This window comes from Archocentrus centrarchus, chromosome 8 (assembly GCF_007364275.1).
Source record: "Archocentrus centrarchus isolate MPI-CPG fArcCen1 chromosome 8, fArcCen1, whole genome shotgun sequence".
Lineage (NCBI taxonomy): Eukaryota > Metazoa > Chordata > Actinopteri > Cichliformes > Cichlidae > Archocentrus > Archocentrus centrarchus.
The window spans coordinates 26,667,180-26,685,462 of NC_044353.1; the positions used below are offsets into that span (position 1 = coordinate 26,667,180).

The following is an 18,283-nucleotide window of genomic DNA, read 5'->3' on the forward strand; positions in this document are numbered from 1 at the left end:
TGCAGTGCAGTCAGCCAGAAGTCTGGCCCATGTTTGTGGGTTTGTGTGTGCTCATGAGTGCTCAGATGTGTGTGACATTAGCATGTATTGCCAGATGCGTCTAGGTTTTGCAGAGGGCGATTCTCACAGTGAGCATTAATAGGTTAGTTGTAGAGATGGAATCCTCTCTCTTGTTGCATATTGCACATGCAATTATACCTCTGGCCTCCCAACGCGCCAGCGCTGTTATCAGGTAGAAACAGGCTACTCTTTGCCGCCTGCGTATGCCTGTGAGCGAGTGAATATTTCAGGCATGCATTTTAACATTTATTTCACGTGACCTCCAGTCTATCCAGCAGATAATACATGAAGTCATTTCTGCATTTCCCTTTTAACCTGTTTTTCTCTCATATTTCCACAGAACCAAGCAGAGGCCCACTATAAAGGTCACAAGCATGCCCGTAAACTCAAAGCCATGGAGGCCCAGAAAAACAGGCAGCGACGAGCTGGGGAGGCCTCATCCACGGGGAGAGAGAGAGACCGAGACAGAGACCGAGAGCGAGAGCGGGACATAAGCAAGACATCCACTTCTGAGCCAACGCTTCCTACGCTTATGGATACAAGCTTAGAGGAGGGAACAAGTAGGTATAATAATGGTAAAATGGGAGGATGGCATCTGCAAGAGTGTGCTATTTGTAAGCAATCCTTCTCCTCCACTCTCCCCCTTCTTGATGTTACTCTATCACTCTTTGATTCCTCTAATTCCCCCTTCTGCTCCCTTGCATCTTTCTAAACCCCATCAACCACTCTGCTTCTCACATTATTGACAGTTTCATCCTCCTTCATAACTTGGCCACCCTTATCCCTTATCCTCCACTGTGTTACACTTTGAGATTATGTCTTCTGTACAACTTATCCCTCATCCTCATGCCCTCCTATACCTACTGTACATTCTGACCTCTGAAAGTTTAACTCACATTTTTCCCCTATAACTTTTCTGAACTGCTCCTCTGTCTCTGTGCCTTGTAATGTATAGAAGACTCAGGGGCTATGGGAATGGGGAAAATCTGTGATAAAGAGATGCTGTGTAAATACAGGGGCAGACTGGGATCGATTGGTACCTCACTGGGGTTGTTTTCGCCCACTTTGCCTCTTGATTTCGCCTGCTTGACTTCACCTCACTTACTTTTTTTACTCCCTTCTCTCAATCTCAGTTAGATATAGAGGATAGTCACAGAACCAGAATTGGTGAATTTGTGCAGCATGAAAAGAAAGTTGAGAGGGAGCCAGATAGTGGTGAGAGCATTCATTTAATGGGCCATCAAGTAGAAAATAAAGCTGAAAGGAATCAAAGGCACTTATCATCTTTTACAAAAAGTTCAAATGTTTTCACACTGGCAGCGTAAATATAGACATTTTAACTTGATAGCGTGATAAAGGAAGAGGAGTGCATCGGTTTTCTTTCAACAGAAAATGAATGTTGACTTTTCATCACTGTACAGCTGCAACTTTACCTCAGAGAACATGAATTGCTCCAGTGGCATTTTGACTGCAGAGCGAGCCCATTACCATCTCATGTTGCTCTTGTCTAGGTCCACACTTTTCATTTATCCATCACAGGTGATGGGAATGCAGAAGAGCCAGTGCACTTTTTCCCCCTCTGTCTTTTACATTTTTACTTTCCTGCCCCAGAGAAGATCACCATCTAGGCAAAATTTCAAAATGCTCTTGGACGCTAGATGGAATATCAGAGAAGAGATATGAAGGTGCTGGGATTGGAGAGAGACATTTTCCACTTTATCCCATCTGACAGACACGTCCATGTGCACACAGACATACTTTTTTGCTGGGGGCACTAAGAGTCTCCTTCAGCAAGGAGAAAGTGGACAAAAGAGTAGAAGCCTGATAACACTCTCATCAAATATCATTTTAATATTGTGCTGTTGCAAAGGAGAGCTCTGAAAGCGGAAAGCGGCAGCAGAGACGAAACGAGATGATGAGTGGAAAATGGAAGATAAGATGAAATGAATGAAGAAGACTGAGGAAAAGGGGAAGGAAAGAGAGAGAAAGAACGTGGAGGAGGGGAGTCGGTGAAGAGAGAATATACATAGTTTTTATGCTGTGAATAATTTTGCAGTTCTAAAGCAGTTTTGTGAGGAGGAACACTCTTTAATAAGCCCAATTGTGTGATTGGCCTAATGTGAAATTGAAATGCAGCAGTGCGAGCCAGTGCTGGCATGCACCATAATGCCAAACTGTAATGGAATAGGGCTCCAAATTAACACTCTATGAAATGAGTTATATCTGCCATGAAACTAAAGGCTGGTGGGGAGCTGTCTGAGGGTAATGCCTACATTGTCTGCCATCAGGAACCAATAACACACCTGTCTGCTATTCTTTGCACAGTGGCTGTCTGGCTCTGAATAAACAGATTTCTTCTCAGCCCACGAGGTCAGCCTCCTCGGCCTCATTAGAAAATACCTAAATGCACATTTAGACACAGTAGACATCTACTACTCATACAGCCTCTTGACAATGGCACTGGATGGAGTTCAAAGTGTACTTTAAACTCAAATTGTTTTCCAAGTAAATCTGGAGTATTGCCACTGTGGAGGGGTGTCAGTAATCGGCACAATTAAGAGAAGCTAGAGTTGCAAAACATAAATTCAATAACAGTATGGCAGGGTGAGAGAGAAATACATGTGTTCAGAATGAGCAACCATGCCACAAAATGCTGGTTTCTTTAAACCTTGACCACCTTATCCAGTTGGTAATTATTGTAACCATTGACAAAGGTCTTCTAAGCATAATACAGTACTGCTTTTAACCCGAGCCACAGTATTGTGATTTTATTGTGCAAACATAACCATAATTGTGTAAGATCAGAAAGCAGTGCAGTTAGGAAGATACTGGCAAACCGTGTTATTCTGCAGAATGATTTTATATTTGTTGTTTGTTACGCGGTGAAATGACAAATGTTATTAAACCCTGTTTCCAAAAAAGTGTTGCAGTAAAATGTTGGAGAAAAAAAAAAAAACAGAATTTGCAAAATATTTGACTGTGCAAAAACAACAGAGGTTAGACAAAAATATGTGGAATGCTAACAAAAGACACCTGGTGGAACTTCAGCCAATCAGATTGTCAGTAATGTGATTGGCTATTAAAAAAAAAAAATGCATCCCAGAGAGGCTGAATCTTTCAAAAGTAAAGAATATCAAGCGGGACACCTCTGTGTGAAAGATACAGAATTAATTTGGGGATTTCATCACAATATAGTATAACTTTAGAGCATTAAAAGATTCAGATATGAAAAAACAACAATGCTCTTTTGCTCACAAAAAAATTTAATTTCTATCACTTTAAAACAAACTTCCAAACATTTTCTACTTTTTATAGATATTCTGTCTTGGGGGGGGGGGGGCAAGAATTTAGAAAGGAGACGGGCAGTTGTACAAAGGGACTAATCGATGCTTATAAACCATGTCTTAGCCTAAGAAAGGGCAGTGACTGAGCAAGTGACGAGAGCACCAGGCCGGCGCTAAGAGACAGAGAGCTGGCATCAATCATGACAAGCATCAATCACCTTCGGCTTTGATTGACTCCACTGTTGAAACCGTCTTTGCCGGGACTCTGTCTGTCACCACAGTAATGATGATTTAAAGGCGGGAGTTTTCCCTAGAGAAGTTGTTTATGCTCTGAGGCTGCCTTGGATCGACACTTTCCTGCTAAATCAAGTGCTTGGCACCTGTATGTGTACAAGCGTGTGTGCATAATGACTCCCAATATTTGGATTTCTTTGCTATTTGGCTGCGGTTAAAGTTCTCAGCGGATCAGTCTGTTATGAATAGTGAGCTCTAAAAGCTCTAAAAACCTGTTTTATTAAACTAGTCTGTTAAAGCTATAGATTAAATCATTTTCAAGTTAAAGAACGCTGATGATTACCTGCACATCAGTGATCCATAATTTGCTGCTGTGTGGTTCTGTTTCACAGAGGGCCTGCTGGCACTGCCAAAGTCCTGGCCTTTGGTCTGAGAGTTTTGCCAGTTTTGTAAACAGTCAAAGGACAAATGGGACAACTGACAAGGAGAGACAAGAGGCATTTTTCAGGGACGAGTGGGAAAGTCATGGCATTAATCCAGCACCAGCTGTCCCCCATCTACAATGCAGTCCTGAGTGTCCTTCCCACTCACCCTTTTAAGTGTCAGAAACTGACTCAGTTTGTCATGGCATCTTAATAAATTACTGAAATTGTTATCAGTATATCATGTTGATTAATTACTTCATTAACAGACTTATTTCAGCACTAATGGTAGCAGATTAAAGGTTTTCTTAGGTTTTAAAATTTGTTGTTTCTAAAAATGGAGATACCTGAAACTCAGCAGGGGTATTTGATATCCATTCAGCGGCAGAGAATGAAGTACCTCATGATCTAAATCCTTGGATTTGAGGGCTTTGATTCCCACCAACCTCCATGTCTTCCTCTGCTAAGTCCACTGATCAGTATCACTCCCCTCTAGAGACTTCTCAGGTGGCCCTGTCTTTCACCTACATTCAGGATCATACCTGCTCCCCAGCCCCCTCGAAAGGAGCTCAGATCCCTCAAGGGTCACTCTCATTACAGCAAGGGGACTGTCTAATCTTGCTTCTATATAGTTTCTTTTTCTATAGTGGTAATGAAAAAGGAAGACCCTTATCTCCAATGATGAATTTACTTGGAGACGTAAAAAGGAAAATCAATGGAGCACAATTGCACAGAGGGTGGTGTGTGTGTGTGTGTGTGTGTGTGTGTGTGTGTGTGTGTGTGTGTGTGTGTGTGTGTGTGTGTGTGTGTATGAGAGAGAAAGAAAGAGAACACTCTCTAAATGAAATGGTGATATTCACTGAGCGTAGCGCACAGTGCTCTGGGGTGAAGTGTGTGACTCCCTCAGGAGGGCCATGGGGTGAAGGGGAGACGTGTAATGGAACTTCAGTTACTTATCGGCTGGGGCCAGCAGTCGATGGGTTTGTTTATTTTGACTGAGACTCCAGGTCCACTTGGTATTTGAATAGTGAGGGAGAATGAAGAAGGGGAAAGAGAGAAAGGAGAATGGGAAAGGGTGATGGCATTTGCTTACCTAAGCCAGCTCTAATCTAGTCTGTTTCACGTGGTTCAAAACAAAAGCTGACATTATATCAGAAAATTCCACAAAACCAGCTCATGAAAAGTACTGTTAACCTGGCGTCCAACAATTTACCATGAAAAAATGTTTACCTGGAGATTTTTTTTTTCTGGTGTCTTTATATTTCTGTTTGTTTTATGTTAAGGTTTTTTTTTTTTTTTTAATGTGTATAATTGTTTTTCAGACAGCATGAAGCTCTGCTGAGATTATATTAACTCTGATGAACTAACTTGTAATCAGCCCGGGACAAGTTACTTCACAAATACAACTATTCATTATGTATTGAAAAACGTAATTACATTTCCACTTATTATGCGCTGGTAATTGGTTAGGTTCTTGTTAGTATCTAACCAATTAGGCCCCCAAATGTCACATATTTACACATGCAAAAGGAAATAATCAAGGCAAAATAATTTAAATACACTTTTAGTGAAATATTAAAATTGAATCATTGTGTGTGTGTCTGATATTTTGATGCAATTCAAATGATTAAGAGACACTGGAATACTGGAATAGACTAGCAGCAACATGGCAACCAGAGACAATAGGATGTCAGTGAATTTCAGTAAATGGTGTAGTAGTAGGAAAAAAATTAGTTTGTCTTCAGGTCTTGAGTTAAACTTAACCCATAACTTAGGTGAGTGATTGAAGCGACTATTAGTTGGAGTGAAAATATCTTTAACTGACACATGACGGGGTGGTATTTACTCTTTTCTCTGAACAAAACCAGCTGATTCCTGAATGCAGCCATGCTTGGTTTCCAGGAACATGCAACAGTTAAATAATTTACCACAAATCACGTTTCTTCTTTTTGGCAGAGGCCAGCTGCTTCAAGCAAATGTGAACAAAACCATTCCATTTTATGTGTTACTGCCCACTGCTGTCTATAATAAGCTGCTGTTAAATGAAACTCAGTTTGCCAATATGCTCTTTCTTTTATACAGGTCTTCAGTCTGATCTCGAATCAACCAGCCTAGAGGTGAAGCTTGAAGAGAATCCCAAGAGCTCAGTTATGCTGACACCCGTATCTGAGGTTTCCTCTATGGAGCTGGTCGCCCTTTCCTCCCCTCAGATTTCACCTTCTTCACAGCTCTCTGAGACAGCTTCAGACACCAGTGCCCCTGAAGTCCCAGATGCTGTAGGATCAGCCAGTGAGTCAGGCAGCCGTGCAGACACATCAAGCACAAATGGGGAGCCTCGTACAGATGACGACAAAGACCCCAAGAAGAGCAAGGCTCACCTCCATTGTCCTGTTTGTAAAGTCACAGTAAACTCCGTCTCCCAGCTGGAGGCACATAACAGCGGTAAGAGCATGAGGTGACCTTGAAGCTTGCACTTGTTTCTTGAAAACAGAAATGTTTTGAAATGCTTTTCACATTTGCATTCAACATTTGGTTCAGTGTTATCAACTGAAGCCCTAAAAAAATATATATATATATATTTTTCACACTACAACATACCTGCCAACTCTCTGCTGCTCTACCAGGCACAAAGCACAAACTGATGCTGGAGGGTCACAGTGTTCTGCCACGACGCAGGGGGAAAGTGGTGGCAGCTCGTGCAGGGTGCAAGAGCAAGCGGCTGGGCAGCAAAGGCAGCGTCGGGGTTCCCAGCAAGAACTTCCAGTGTGAAGTGTGTGAGATCTTTGTGAACTCTGAGACCCAACTGAGCCAGGTAAAAAAAAAATTACACTGCATATGTCTAAATGATAATGATAATTTATAATGTGCATCTTTTACTCTGTAAAAGATGAACTTTTCACATTGCATAAGAGTTGGCATAAATGGAAAGAAATGTATTTAACACCAGCACCACAAAGGCCACCATAGGTTTCTGCTGTTCAGCAGGAGGGTAGGGGAACACAAATGCCAAGAGCTAACACTCTGAGACCTCTTTATCCTTCTTGTGCAGTATGAAATGAAATATGAGAAGGGAAACAGGGGCTTGGGGAAGTCCTGCAGGTTTCTCAATGCATACTAAGTGAGAATCTTGCAAACCTGGTAGGATTTTTGTACAAAAAGACATACAGCAGAAGTGCTACTGACTCTGCAGGGAAAAGCACTCTAGCCCAGTCGTGGCAGTCAGTGGATAAAACGTTGCATGTAATTACCTCACATTCACAGGCAGATGATGTGGCCACAGAATTAATTAGAAAACAAAAGTGCCTGCACACAAAATGACCCTAAACACCGAGAGATTGATATTACACATTGAACTTAAATCACATTGCCCTGTAATGTGACAATTATAAGAGCTAAAAAAAAATAAATGATGTGCATTAAAGTGATAAATATGACTGATGAGATTTTAAAGGACCATACTCGATGCGAGAGACAATTTTAACGTCACCTTGATGGAAGAAATCTGTGAGCTTAAATCAAAGCTGCTTCATTTACAGACGCATGAATCAAGCAGCTGAAAGCAGGTTGTAAGTGCAGAATACATCCAAGCTGCTATTTTTACACAGATGCCATCGAATGCTTTAACTAAGCCCTCACTGAGCAATTATTTACCTCTCATTATTGCAATGCTTCTTGTATTTATTCTGGTTATATCAACATCAAACCGGCCTGAGAAAGTCATTTCTCTGCTATTGATGTTCATTTAATGCTACATCTGTGTCATGAGACTGTATATGCTGGAGTGGAAAAGATACAGGATATGTTGTCATGTGTCAGTACCCAGGCTTCTTTAGCCTTAAATGCATTCCACTAGTCTTATATAAACCTCTGTCCCAGGAGGACATACCCTTTAAGTACTGCAGACAGAGAAGGAGCGCAGCAGAGGTAGAAAGTAATGCGATGTAATTTCTCAGTCGTACTCAATGTGTATCCATTATTAATTCAGCAGATAACATTTGAAGTTGTTCCACTGTGGTACAACAGATTCTTGTTAGCTTGCTAATGGTATTTCCGCTGGTCTCGGCAGCACATGAATAGCAGAAGGCACAAGGATAGGCTGGCCGGAAAACCACCCAAACCCAAATTTACCCCCCACAGCAAGAGCCAGCCAAGCTCCAGCTTAGCGGTAAGTCTCAGCATAAAGACACAGGCAAACAAAACACTGTCATGCAAATATGCATGCATACACACACACACACACTCAAGGAAAACAAACAAAGCATAATTGCCTTTTCTTACAGCAGATATGCTTGAATGTGCTTGCCAAAACTGGAATAATTTCAGTCTAGCTTGTAAGCTAATGCATTTTTAAACAACAGTTTTAATTTTTCTCTGTAACAGTTAACTGACTTGACCCAGGCCCAGACAAACATTCAGTTAAAAACACAGGCACACAGATCGCATTACACTGCACTGAGGGACTTCTATGTTTTGGTGAGGCAGCTTGTGTGCCTGTAACTGTCATAGAGGTTAAGCACACTTTTGTACTCAGTAAGTCCCCTACCCCTGAGACAGGTCTAAAATAGTTCTGCTCTCCCCACTGACCAGCTCTGACAACAGCAGCCTGAATCAGCACTCCAGATTAATCACTTCTCTGCTCCTGTCATGTACGCACCTCCCCATCTCTCCTTCTCCTCATACTCCTCCTCCTCCTCCTCCATCCTACAGAACGTGAGATGGAGTGGCTATGCAGGCCTGGCTGTGTCTGCCATGAAGAAAGCATTCAGCCAGTACAACCTCACGTCCCTGTCCTCGCAGGTCAGTGGCAGGAGAGGCTGAGACTGGGGTTGGATTGGAAGGCGAGAGCTTCAGATGGCTGAACTTTAGGCCTGGCCATGGGCAGGGGACTGAGCAGAGATCATAAAGAAGTCATGTTTGCATTAAAGGGATTGTTCTGATTTTTGTTTTATGTCTGTTTGCTTGTTTTTCACATGAGGTGCTGCTCATTTTGGTAGCTGGTGATGATGCTAATAAAGTAGACACTATTAAATAATAGATACTATTTAGGGCACCCCTTCTTACAAGGACACATCGCCCTGTGCTGTAGACCTAACCTGCTCTGGAGCAAGTTTGAGATTAGAGCTCAGCAGGAATGAAACCATCACCTGATGAGTGTCTTGATGAGCATCAGTAAAAAAAAAACAGATTCTTAGATGCAACTTTATTCCTTGACTTTTTCATGTTAGCCGCAAACAATTTTGCAACAATTTTAATGTTCTCTAAGCATTAATGTATTATCCTAATACAGGACACTGTTTTGTACTTGTGAACTTTATATCAAATTTGCACATGCTGTAGCCTAAGCCTGTGTTTGGATTCCTTCGGAAAATGAGCCACTGTGCTGCCAGTGTTCTTATCCATATTTGTGATTGGTCAGATTCTCCTTTCATGTGAACACACTCGTACCTGGATTGGGAAAAACATGATGTGAAATTAAAACAATTAAAGTTGTTTTTTTGTTTCCCTTTGTTAGAATTAGATACCCCCTACTCCATCCCTTGAGTACTTTTTTCAGAGTAGTCAAGAAAAATTTAATTGCCCCAAATTTATGCAACATCCTATGTAAATTTCTAAATTATCATAAAAATATTTTCTTTATGACCATTTCCATGATAGAGAGACATTTGCATTTTTTGGTGGTAAATACTTTTTTCAGTGTTTTTTCAGCATTGAAAAGTAAAAGTGATTCCTCATCCAAGAAACAGATATCACGACCAGTGAGTAAAGGAAATTATCTTTGATTTAAAAATAAAAAATCAGAACTCTCCCTTCAATATTGGAGAGCTTTAGAGTTACAGCCTCCAATTTAACCCTTGTCCTGATGATAAAGGCTGAAGTCCATCCATGCTGTAGTCCTAGATTTAAGCTATTGTGTACAGATGTATGCAAGTTGGGCACCTCTGGGCAATTTAATATTTTGTTGATTTTTGAAATGAAAACAAGTCCAAATTAAACCTCTGAAGCAAAAAGACATTAAAAATGACTATTTTTCAAATGTTAATGCACTGTGGCGTTTCTGGATGAACTTGTGCACATGTGCAAAAGTTTGTTCACCAATCTACTTGGAAAGTCTCAGAACTTAAATTCCTTTAGCAATTGTTATTCCCAACATTAATAAGCTCTGTGATTCTTCAGACTTCACAACTTGGGGTTGTGAAGTAAGAAAATGAAGCTAAAACTGTATGGAGGACCAAAACTGACATAATTAAAAATAAAAGCAGAAATATATATATATATATATATATATATATATATATATTGTATATATTTTCTTTTTTGTTTTCCTTACACATGCGTTTTCATCAAGAAATATACATATTTTGTTTTTCCTTTTCCTTATACAAGCCTTTGTTCTTTTTACATTTCCTCAACTTCTCTTTTTGCTTTACTGTATGCATTTCTGCCTCATTATGCAAATAAGGAGGGCTGCTTTCTTGCTCCAGCTCCTCTACTATTGGTCCATAAACAGGAAGGAGCAGGATCCATGTGCAGATGAATTGTGCATGCCTGCGCTTTTGACCGTTTCAGGAGAATGCCTAGTTTTAGAGGAAGTGAAGCCCTAGCAGAGATGTCTCAGACAATTGCAGAAGAATTAAGTCACCTTGCTAGCTTAGCTGAAAGTAATACTGTCAGTGATGACCATTTATTGTTTTGTGTAGATATTTTGAATGAGAGGCTACTCCATTTAGCTGCAGACACGGATAATGAAGCTGACCCATTAGTTCTCCAGCTTTTGGAGGAAGTGGCGTGTCGCTTGCACAAGTCTGTGTACCACACAAGAACTGTTGGGAGACCTGGATGTTTGCTGCCCACTGATGCCTTGGAATCGTTTTTGCTTGAGGATGTGTCAGTAACAGATATTGCTGAACTTTTTGGGGTCAGTGAAAATCAGTGCACAATGGATCTGCACATGGATCCTGCCCCTTCCTGTTTATTGACCAATAGTAGAGGAGCTGGAGCAAGAAGGCAACCCTCCTCATTTGCATAATGAGGCAGAAATGCATACAGTAAAGGAAAAAGAGGAGACGAGGAAATGTAAAAAGAACAAAGGCTTGTATAAGGAAAAGACAAAACAAAACATATTTCTTAATGAAAAACGCATGTGTAAGGAAAACGAAAAACAACATATATATATTTCTGCTTTTATTTTTAATTCTGTCAGTTTTGGTCCTCCATAAAAATGGGGCTAAAAAAAAAAATCCAAACTATAAAATATTGTCAAAGCACTTCCAGCGTTTAATTGTTCTTGTCTGAAATCTAAATTTAAAAAATGACAGCTGTGGATTTGACTGGATGAAGAAACATTCAGAAAAATCTGCATATGGCTGTAAAGGAGCCACAGGAAAATTTAGCTGACACATAAATGGCAGTGCACAGTGCAGTTATGCATAAAAGGACCTGCATAGAAGAATCAAAAAAGAAAACCTTACCTGCACCCATATCACAAACCTCATTACTTAAAGTATGCAAAGCAACATCTGGATAAGCCAGAGGTTGTTTTTGGGTAAAAGAGGAACCCTTAGGTGACAATCTCTTCCAAAGATGTCTTTGGACAGGAAAAAAAAGAAGCAGCATTTGATGAAATACTAAAAGCAATGCCAAGTCTTAAGAACGGGGATGGAAATATTCTGCTTTGAGGTTTTGTGACAGCCAGTGGCATAAGCCATGGATAAACAGAAGACTATATTCCATAAATTGTCAGCAAATTCTGGCTGCAAATGTAGTGCAGTTAGTCAAGAGGGTAAAATTTAAAGAGGCCGGCCTTTTCATTAGGACAACAATCCAAACTGTAGTTCAAAATCTACGTCAAGAGATGCAAGTCAAAGCTTCTGAAATGACACATCACTTTCCCCTGACTCGAGTATCGCAGAAAATCTGTGGGTAGCGGTTACTGCAGCTCTGCACGTGGCACAATGTTAATGACATAAACAGTGCTTAACTTTTGAAGATTTTTAATGTTGGCTGGTTTTGTTGCTTCATTACAAAATATGCAGTTTAACTAGAGGTGCCTAATGCATGAAGCCATCAGGGATCTACTTCTGTCTGATAGTGTGAACATGTACTGCTCTGCTGCAACTCTGTGTGTAACAAAGGGCCGTGGCTTTGGGAGACATGTTTGCCCAGTAAACGTGATTTGTCCTCAGTGTGTTCTTCTCTCACGTCTTGCCATTCCCCCTCCTGTTTTCTCCAGACCAAACTGGCCTTGCAGAAGCAGCTGACCAAGAGTTTGACAACTGGCTTCCTGCCCAGCCCCCTCACCCCACCAACCCTGTGCACAGTGGCAACTAACCCACTGGCTTTGCGCCACCCAGTGGGCACCACCACCTTCATCCAGACCCCATTCCTGGGCCCTGCACTGTTCCGGCCTGCCCCAGGGCCCCTGCGGGCCACACACACGCCTATCATCTTCTCCCCCTACTAAAGACTTGACCCACTTCCCATTTGAGCTCCACCCCTGTCCCTTTACCAAATCCAAGGCCCTCCTTAAGTGTGACCCACACAACAAAGGCCACACGCAAACTATGCAGCCTGCCTGACTTAAAATGGAAAGCGTGCACAACTCCTAACTCTCGAAAGGCCATTACGCCTAAGAGCTGTTCTTAAAAAGGCCAAGATCCCCCATCATGCCTTCTTTCTGCTCCTCTTAAAATTACCCAAGGAGCAGGACAGGCCTCCAGACAGTGACTGTTGCAATGAGGCCGCTTTTATAGCCATTTCATGGGTCAACATGGTTTGAATTATGAATATTATTGTGTAATTTATTAGGGAACAAATATAGACAAGTCTAGATGTATGTTTAGTGTGGTTGCCACAAAATAAGGTCCCTTTACTTGATGCTCTTTTAAAACATTTTTAACTTATTGGTTTGGAGGTTTGGTGAAAGGTCATCATAGGTCATTAAAGCAGCCGAATCCAGTCCAGATGGTTGCACAAGCCAATCTCAAAGATCAATGTCTTCAGCGAAGTTGCTTAAAGGATGAGCTGAGGTCAAACGCTGTCACATTGCAGTTGGGAAATGGCAATTGTTAAAACAACTCCCTGGACACTTACCTCCTCTTAACTTTAAGCTTTTTGAAGGATAAAAGTGACTGCTATTTGTGGGGTAGTATGTGGATCGATAACTACATACAGTATGTTCATGTGTTAAAACCTCATTGACAACATTTTGCACCTCCAGCCCTCTGCCAAATACTGTTCTCCCAGCCCCTAACTCTTACAAATAAAACACATCTCTCTCTCTTTCTTTGTGAGTCACAGCCACAGTCACAGCCCTCCAGATTTTTTTTCCGTTCCTGTATCCCCAGGATTAAGCACTCATTACGGTCCAGAAAAGGTCAACTTGTCAACTTGACTTTATTTCAATTTGCAAATCTGTCTTAAGAATGATTTTTGCCCCAGTGCAACTTGTACGTTATGTTCTTGCCAAGCTAGCGGCATGAAAACATTTCTGCAGCTGTGGATGTCTTATATTGCAAAATGCCATAATTTCTTTTCCCTCGTGACTGCTGTTTTTTTGTTTTTTTTTTCTTTTCCTTCACCCCACTTTCGTCACCTCGCTGTTGCCCTTGATTTTCTCTGGCTTTATCTCAGCATGAGATGATGAGCAGCAGGGAAAGCACCACCCCCCACCCCCCTCACAGTCACAAGCACAACTTCACACACACACCCACACACACACACACTGAAAACACAATGGATAACTTGAAGACTTGATGGGATTTCAGAGCTTGATAAAAAAAAAGTTTTGATGACAGTAGGTGGGGAGGCTGCTCAGCCAGTATATGATTGACATCCTCTTGCAGTGTGTGCACACAGCGTGGGCGGGAACAAAGCACAGTGCCATGGCAACCACATTAAAAGCACCTTAAAACTAATTTACCTAAAAAGCAATGAAAATCGTGTTTATATTAAGCTTTTTTTGTGTATGTTTTATGATCCCATGTCAATTTCAGTGATAATTTTCTTTGGATAAAAAAACAAAAAAAAAACAATCAGGTGAGAACGATCACGTTATGGTTTATTAATGACTATGATAAGTCTCACATTTAAAGCAATACATTCAATATGTTCATGTTTATGATGTGTTTTCAGTGTATCAATGGCTTTATCTATTCTCTACTGTAAACACCTGTAACGATGTATTATGTATTCCAACACAGCCAAGGGCCAACTCTGACATGTCAGCGAAGAGTCATTTGAAATAATGGGTTGTCCCGGTGCTGCCCTTGATGCTCGACGCTCATGGTCAGTCTCCACATGTTGTGACTGTGGGCTGAGCCGTTCCATTTATAGCTGCTCTTGCGCTGCAGAGAGGGTGCTTCAGCGCCATATGACATTGCTGTCTCACTTTTTTTTTAGTGGAGCAGAAGAACCTTTGTATGACTTCCACTGAGCAAAACGTTGCTGTCATAGTGAAGTGTTTTGGATAAGTGTCACAAGTGCAACATCAAATGTCATATTGCTGTTTATGCTAGTGTGCCGTCCCCCCCCCCCACCACCCCTGCACCTCCCACCCTGAATATCTGTTGACATTCACCCTTCCTTATGCCAAAATGGACTCTTATCAAGGTCTCACGAGGACTCGGAGCACACGCGTCATCGTTCCCTGGGTACTCATACAAAATCATGTTCTCTTAAATTACAGTAATGGAGCAGATCCTATGCATTTCCCATTGTGCTACATGTGTATTTGTGTGCGACGCAGCAGTGCCATCTGTCGTGAAAACCCTATAACTGCCATCTACTACTCGAGCTTCTACAAAACTTGTGATCCAATGTACATTTGTGTTGAAGGATCCCCCCCCCTTCCCAAGCCTTTTTGGATAGGCAAAGCCACCGGGTGTCCCTCGCCATACTAATATGATTCTCCCCCCCAAGTCGCACTACTCAGTGAACCAGCCAGCCTTTAATCTCCACTGTATGTTTGTTTGTTTCTATCGCTCAGTGGGAACTCTGACCTAAAGAAGTGAAACCTTTCTTAAAATAAAGAATCTAGAGAAGGCAAATTATATGTAGAAATCATAGAGTAACTATAGAGATTTTACCAGAGTTGCTATTGTTATCTGTATCATAAAGAATTGCTATCATATAAGAGAGTAGATTATGTTATTGTAGGCTCACACAGGGAAAGAACAAATGCTTTGTTTTCTGTTTTTTTTTATTATTATTATTATTATTTACATGGTTTTACCAACATGTTTTTTTTTGTGTTTTTAAAAGTACAAGAGAAAATATTTAAAACACATTTTTTTGAGTGAGTTTTTTTTTTTTCTCCTTGTTGACAATGACTGAATTAATAATGTAATTTTAAGGCCTTTTCAGATCCTAATGTCATATTAGCCAGGCCTTCTCAGGGGTGACAGGTTGAGCAACTGCTAACATGAACATCCATTCAGGGTATCCCTCCAAAGCTCTAGAGAGCAGGAAACACTGTACAAATGGATGGATTGACAAAAAAAAAAAAAGAAAATTTACAGTGTTGTACGTTAGAGAGGAAGGGGTGGATTTTGGAAATAAAGATTTTAGAACTTGTACAAAATACTGTTTTTTTTTTTTTTGTTTTTTTTTTAGTGAGTATGTTACTATATCTGTGTGTGTTTATGTGCGTCCCAATAACAATATGCCACAAGTGGGCGTGCAAGGAAAAAAAATGTCAGGAAACTCGGGAAGATAGTTGCCAATGAATAAACGGTGACAACACGAATTCTTAGATTTATGACGACCAAAATTTTAGTACAGGTGGGAAAGCAAATGGAAACAGTTTAAAGCTTCTGTGTCTGGGCTCTGCTGCATTTGTGGCACACAGGAGTGATGGAGTAATATACCTGAGTGGCTGATTTGGTTTAGAGACAAACTAATCTTCTTTATCTTCAGATGAGTCGCCACAGATGGCCAAAATAATATATTGTATTGGCTCCAGCAGTTGCAAAAGATTTAATGCTAAATGATGAATCTTCCCGGATTGGGGAACAGCAGCTCACTGCTCTACCACATGTAATGTGTATTTGCCAAAATGATACACTGTTGCCTGTCTGTGCTGTTTTTACTGAAGCCAACTTTGAAATATCAAAACGGAGCAAAGGAGCATCTGGCCCGCACTCGTCACGTGACACTTGATAATCGTGCATTTAGCTTGGTTAGCTCTGTATTAATTTCCCAGCTTCTTTGTTGTTTTATTTGAAGAGAAGCCCTTGAATTGTATATTGATGTTTCCCTCTACGCCTCGAGCAAACACGCCAGCCCTTCCTTTGTGGAAACAGCAGATAAGCACAACATTAAGCCGGCCGCCTCCTGCTGTGCCAATCAAAGAAAAACCATTGGAGCCTGGCACTTGGTAAAGCTCAGTGTTATGGCAGAAGGATGTGATGACCTTGCTAAGCTGTGACACTGGTGTGTCTGCCATATTGATCCATTATCTTATCTGACTGCTCTCCAAGGAGAGAGTGACACCCTTGTCTCCTGCTGCGGTCAAACAGTCAAGAGTCAAGCGACACTGCTTCTGTGCGTGTGTGTGTGTGTGTTTGTGTGTACAAGATGGATTTATAATAATTCATAAGAAGAAAAACTTCTGTCAGATTGGCCTTAATATTATTTTCATGAATAATAATAATACATGTATCCATACTATTTAAAATAAACCCGAAAATATATGTGAAATTTCACATAGTTTAACATGGTTTACTGCCAATGTGTTTTGACAAGTTTTTAAAGACAAAATCTGATTTTACACACTTTTAATATGACAAATGTCTAGTTGCAATGTAGCATACACAGTACTGATTATGTACAAAATACTGCAATACTGTTGTACGATATTATAGAGGCATCAATAGTGCTGCATTGGCACTGCCATTTGCAGTTCTTGGTACAGAGAAAGCACTGGAAAATGTGAAACAGATGGAGACTAGACTTTGTTAAGCAGTGGAGTAAATCAATATGTTCTTGAGCTTCCACTGTATTGATGACAAATGGTTTTTCTATTGACTGGTGAGAAGTTTTGTCAGCTTGTTCCCAAGTGTTCATCAGATGTGTCAAATGCTTCCAGCAGACTCACAGAATGCACACACGCGCACACACACACACACACACGCTGTGGTTTAGCACAAAATACAAGAAATAACTAAGATCCTGTCTTTGCACAGTTCAGAACGCCATGAGCTCGACTTATTAAGATGAAGCTACCCTCAGATGCTCGTGAGCAGTCAGCACAACAACTAACACGCCGCACGACTGCCGGCTTAAAAGCAGCTGATATTTACAGCTAGAAGAAGGCCAATAGCACAGAGAATAACAGTGGCATTGATACATAAACTGTACATGATTACTGCTGTGTGGAATGGTTTTGTTACCCTGATGATTCATGATGGTGGAAATTAAAAGAGCATCAGTGCGGCAGCTTCTATTTTTTTTTTTTTCCTTCAAAAAAAAGACAATGGAATTTAAAATGTTATCTATTTTATGGGTCCCTGTGAGAGCTGGATGCGCCGCCGTTATCGTGAGTCAGGCTGTCATGCATCAGTAAAAGAGTCAGCGGCGCTGCGTTGCCTTGTTGCCCTTGCGACTGTGACTAGCAAGTAAAAATTTCTCTTTTGAGGTTAGTGTTGTCAAAAGGAGGAAGAACATTCATAAATCATCCAAGCAAGTGACAAATATCTCCATTTCACATAGCCTGTTTTACAATTTCTGTTACAAAACTCTCTCTTTTTTTTTTGTTTGTTTATGTGGGTCAATACAGCCACTGAACTATTACACAGAGAGCCTTTGACAAGAAAACATATCGACATTTTACAGGAATCTCTTCCTTGCTGTTTGAGCTTAGGGGCATGAAAATTAACATCAGTGTGTACTGTCATCACCCAAATGTACGGTACAATCACTGAACCATTTTGAAAGAAGGAACATTACTGCACTGGATCAATTCTAGTCATTAAAAAGAACATGATTGAAATGAGATGGCACATGATAACACCCTCGGGGGGAGGGGGACTAAGGTGAGTGCAATATAATTTCTTAAATGTTCCACTTGAGGTTTTCTCATTATCTCGCATTAACCTTTCCAGTCAACATGGCTGTTTGGAGCCTGCAGATCATTTCCTCTGCTGAAATTTCTTGACCTTGTCTGACTCACATCATTTCCACTAAAACTCCTAAACAACAGATGAATGCATAATTCCAAAGTTAATTAATTTCCCAGTAGCTCCTTAGTACAATTGACTTGTTTTATCTGTAAAACTACACATCAAA

General features: G+C 40.8%; 1 protein-coding gene across 1 annotated transcript in view; it reads left to right on the top strand.

Moving 5' to 3' along the window:
• znf385c (zinc finger protein 385C) overlaps positions 1–13,733 on the top strand; it is a 143,993-nt gene extending 130,260 nt beyond the window's left edge. Inside the window, exons 5-10 of the mRNA XM_030736406.1 lie at positions 401–620; positions 6,083–6,442; positions 6,625–6,812; positions 8,067–8,165; positions 8,708–8,797; positions 12,231–13,733. Of these exons, the coding sequence (XP_030592266.1) occupies positions 401–620; positions 6,083–6,442; positions 6,625–6,812; positions 8,067–8,165; positions 8,708–8,797; positions 12,231–12,461 (1,188 nt within the window). The 3' untranslated portion in view covers positions 12,462–13,733. The remainder of the gene's footprint in view (positions 1–400; positions 621–6,082; positions 6,443–6,624; positions 6,813–8,066; positions 8,166–8,707; positions 8,798–12,230) is intronic.
• Positions 13,734–18,283: the final 4,550 nt, after the last annotated feature.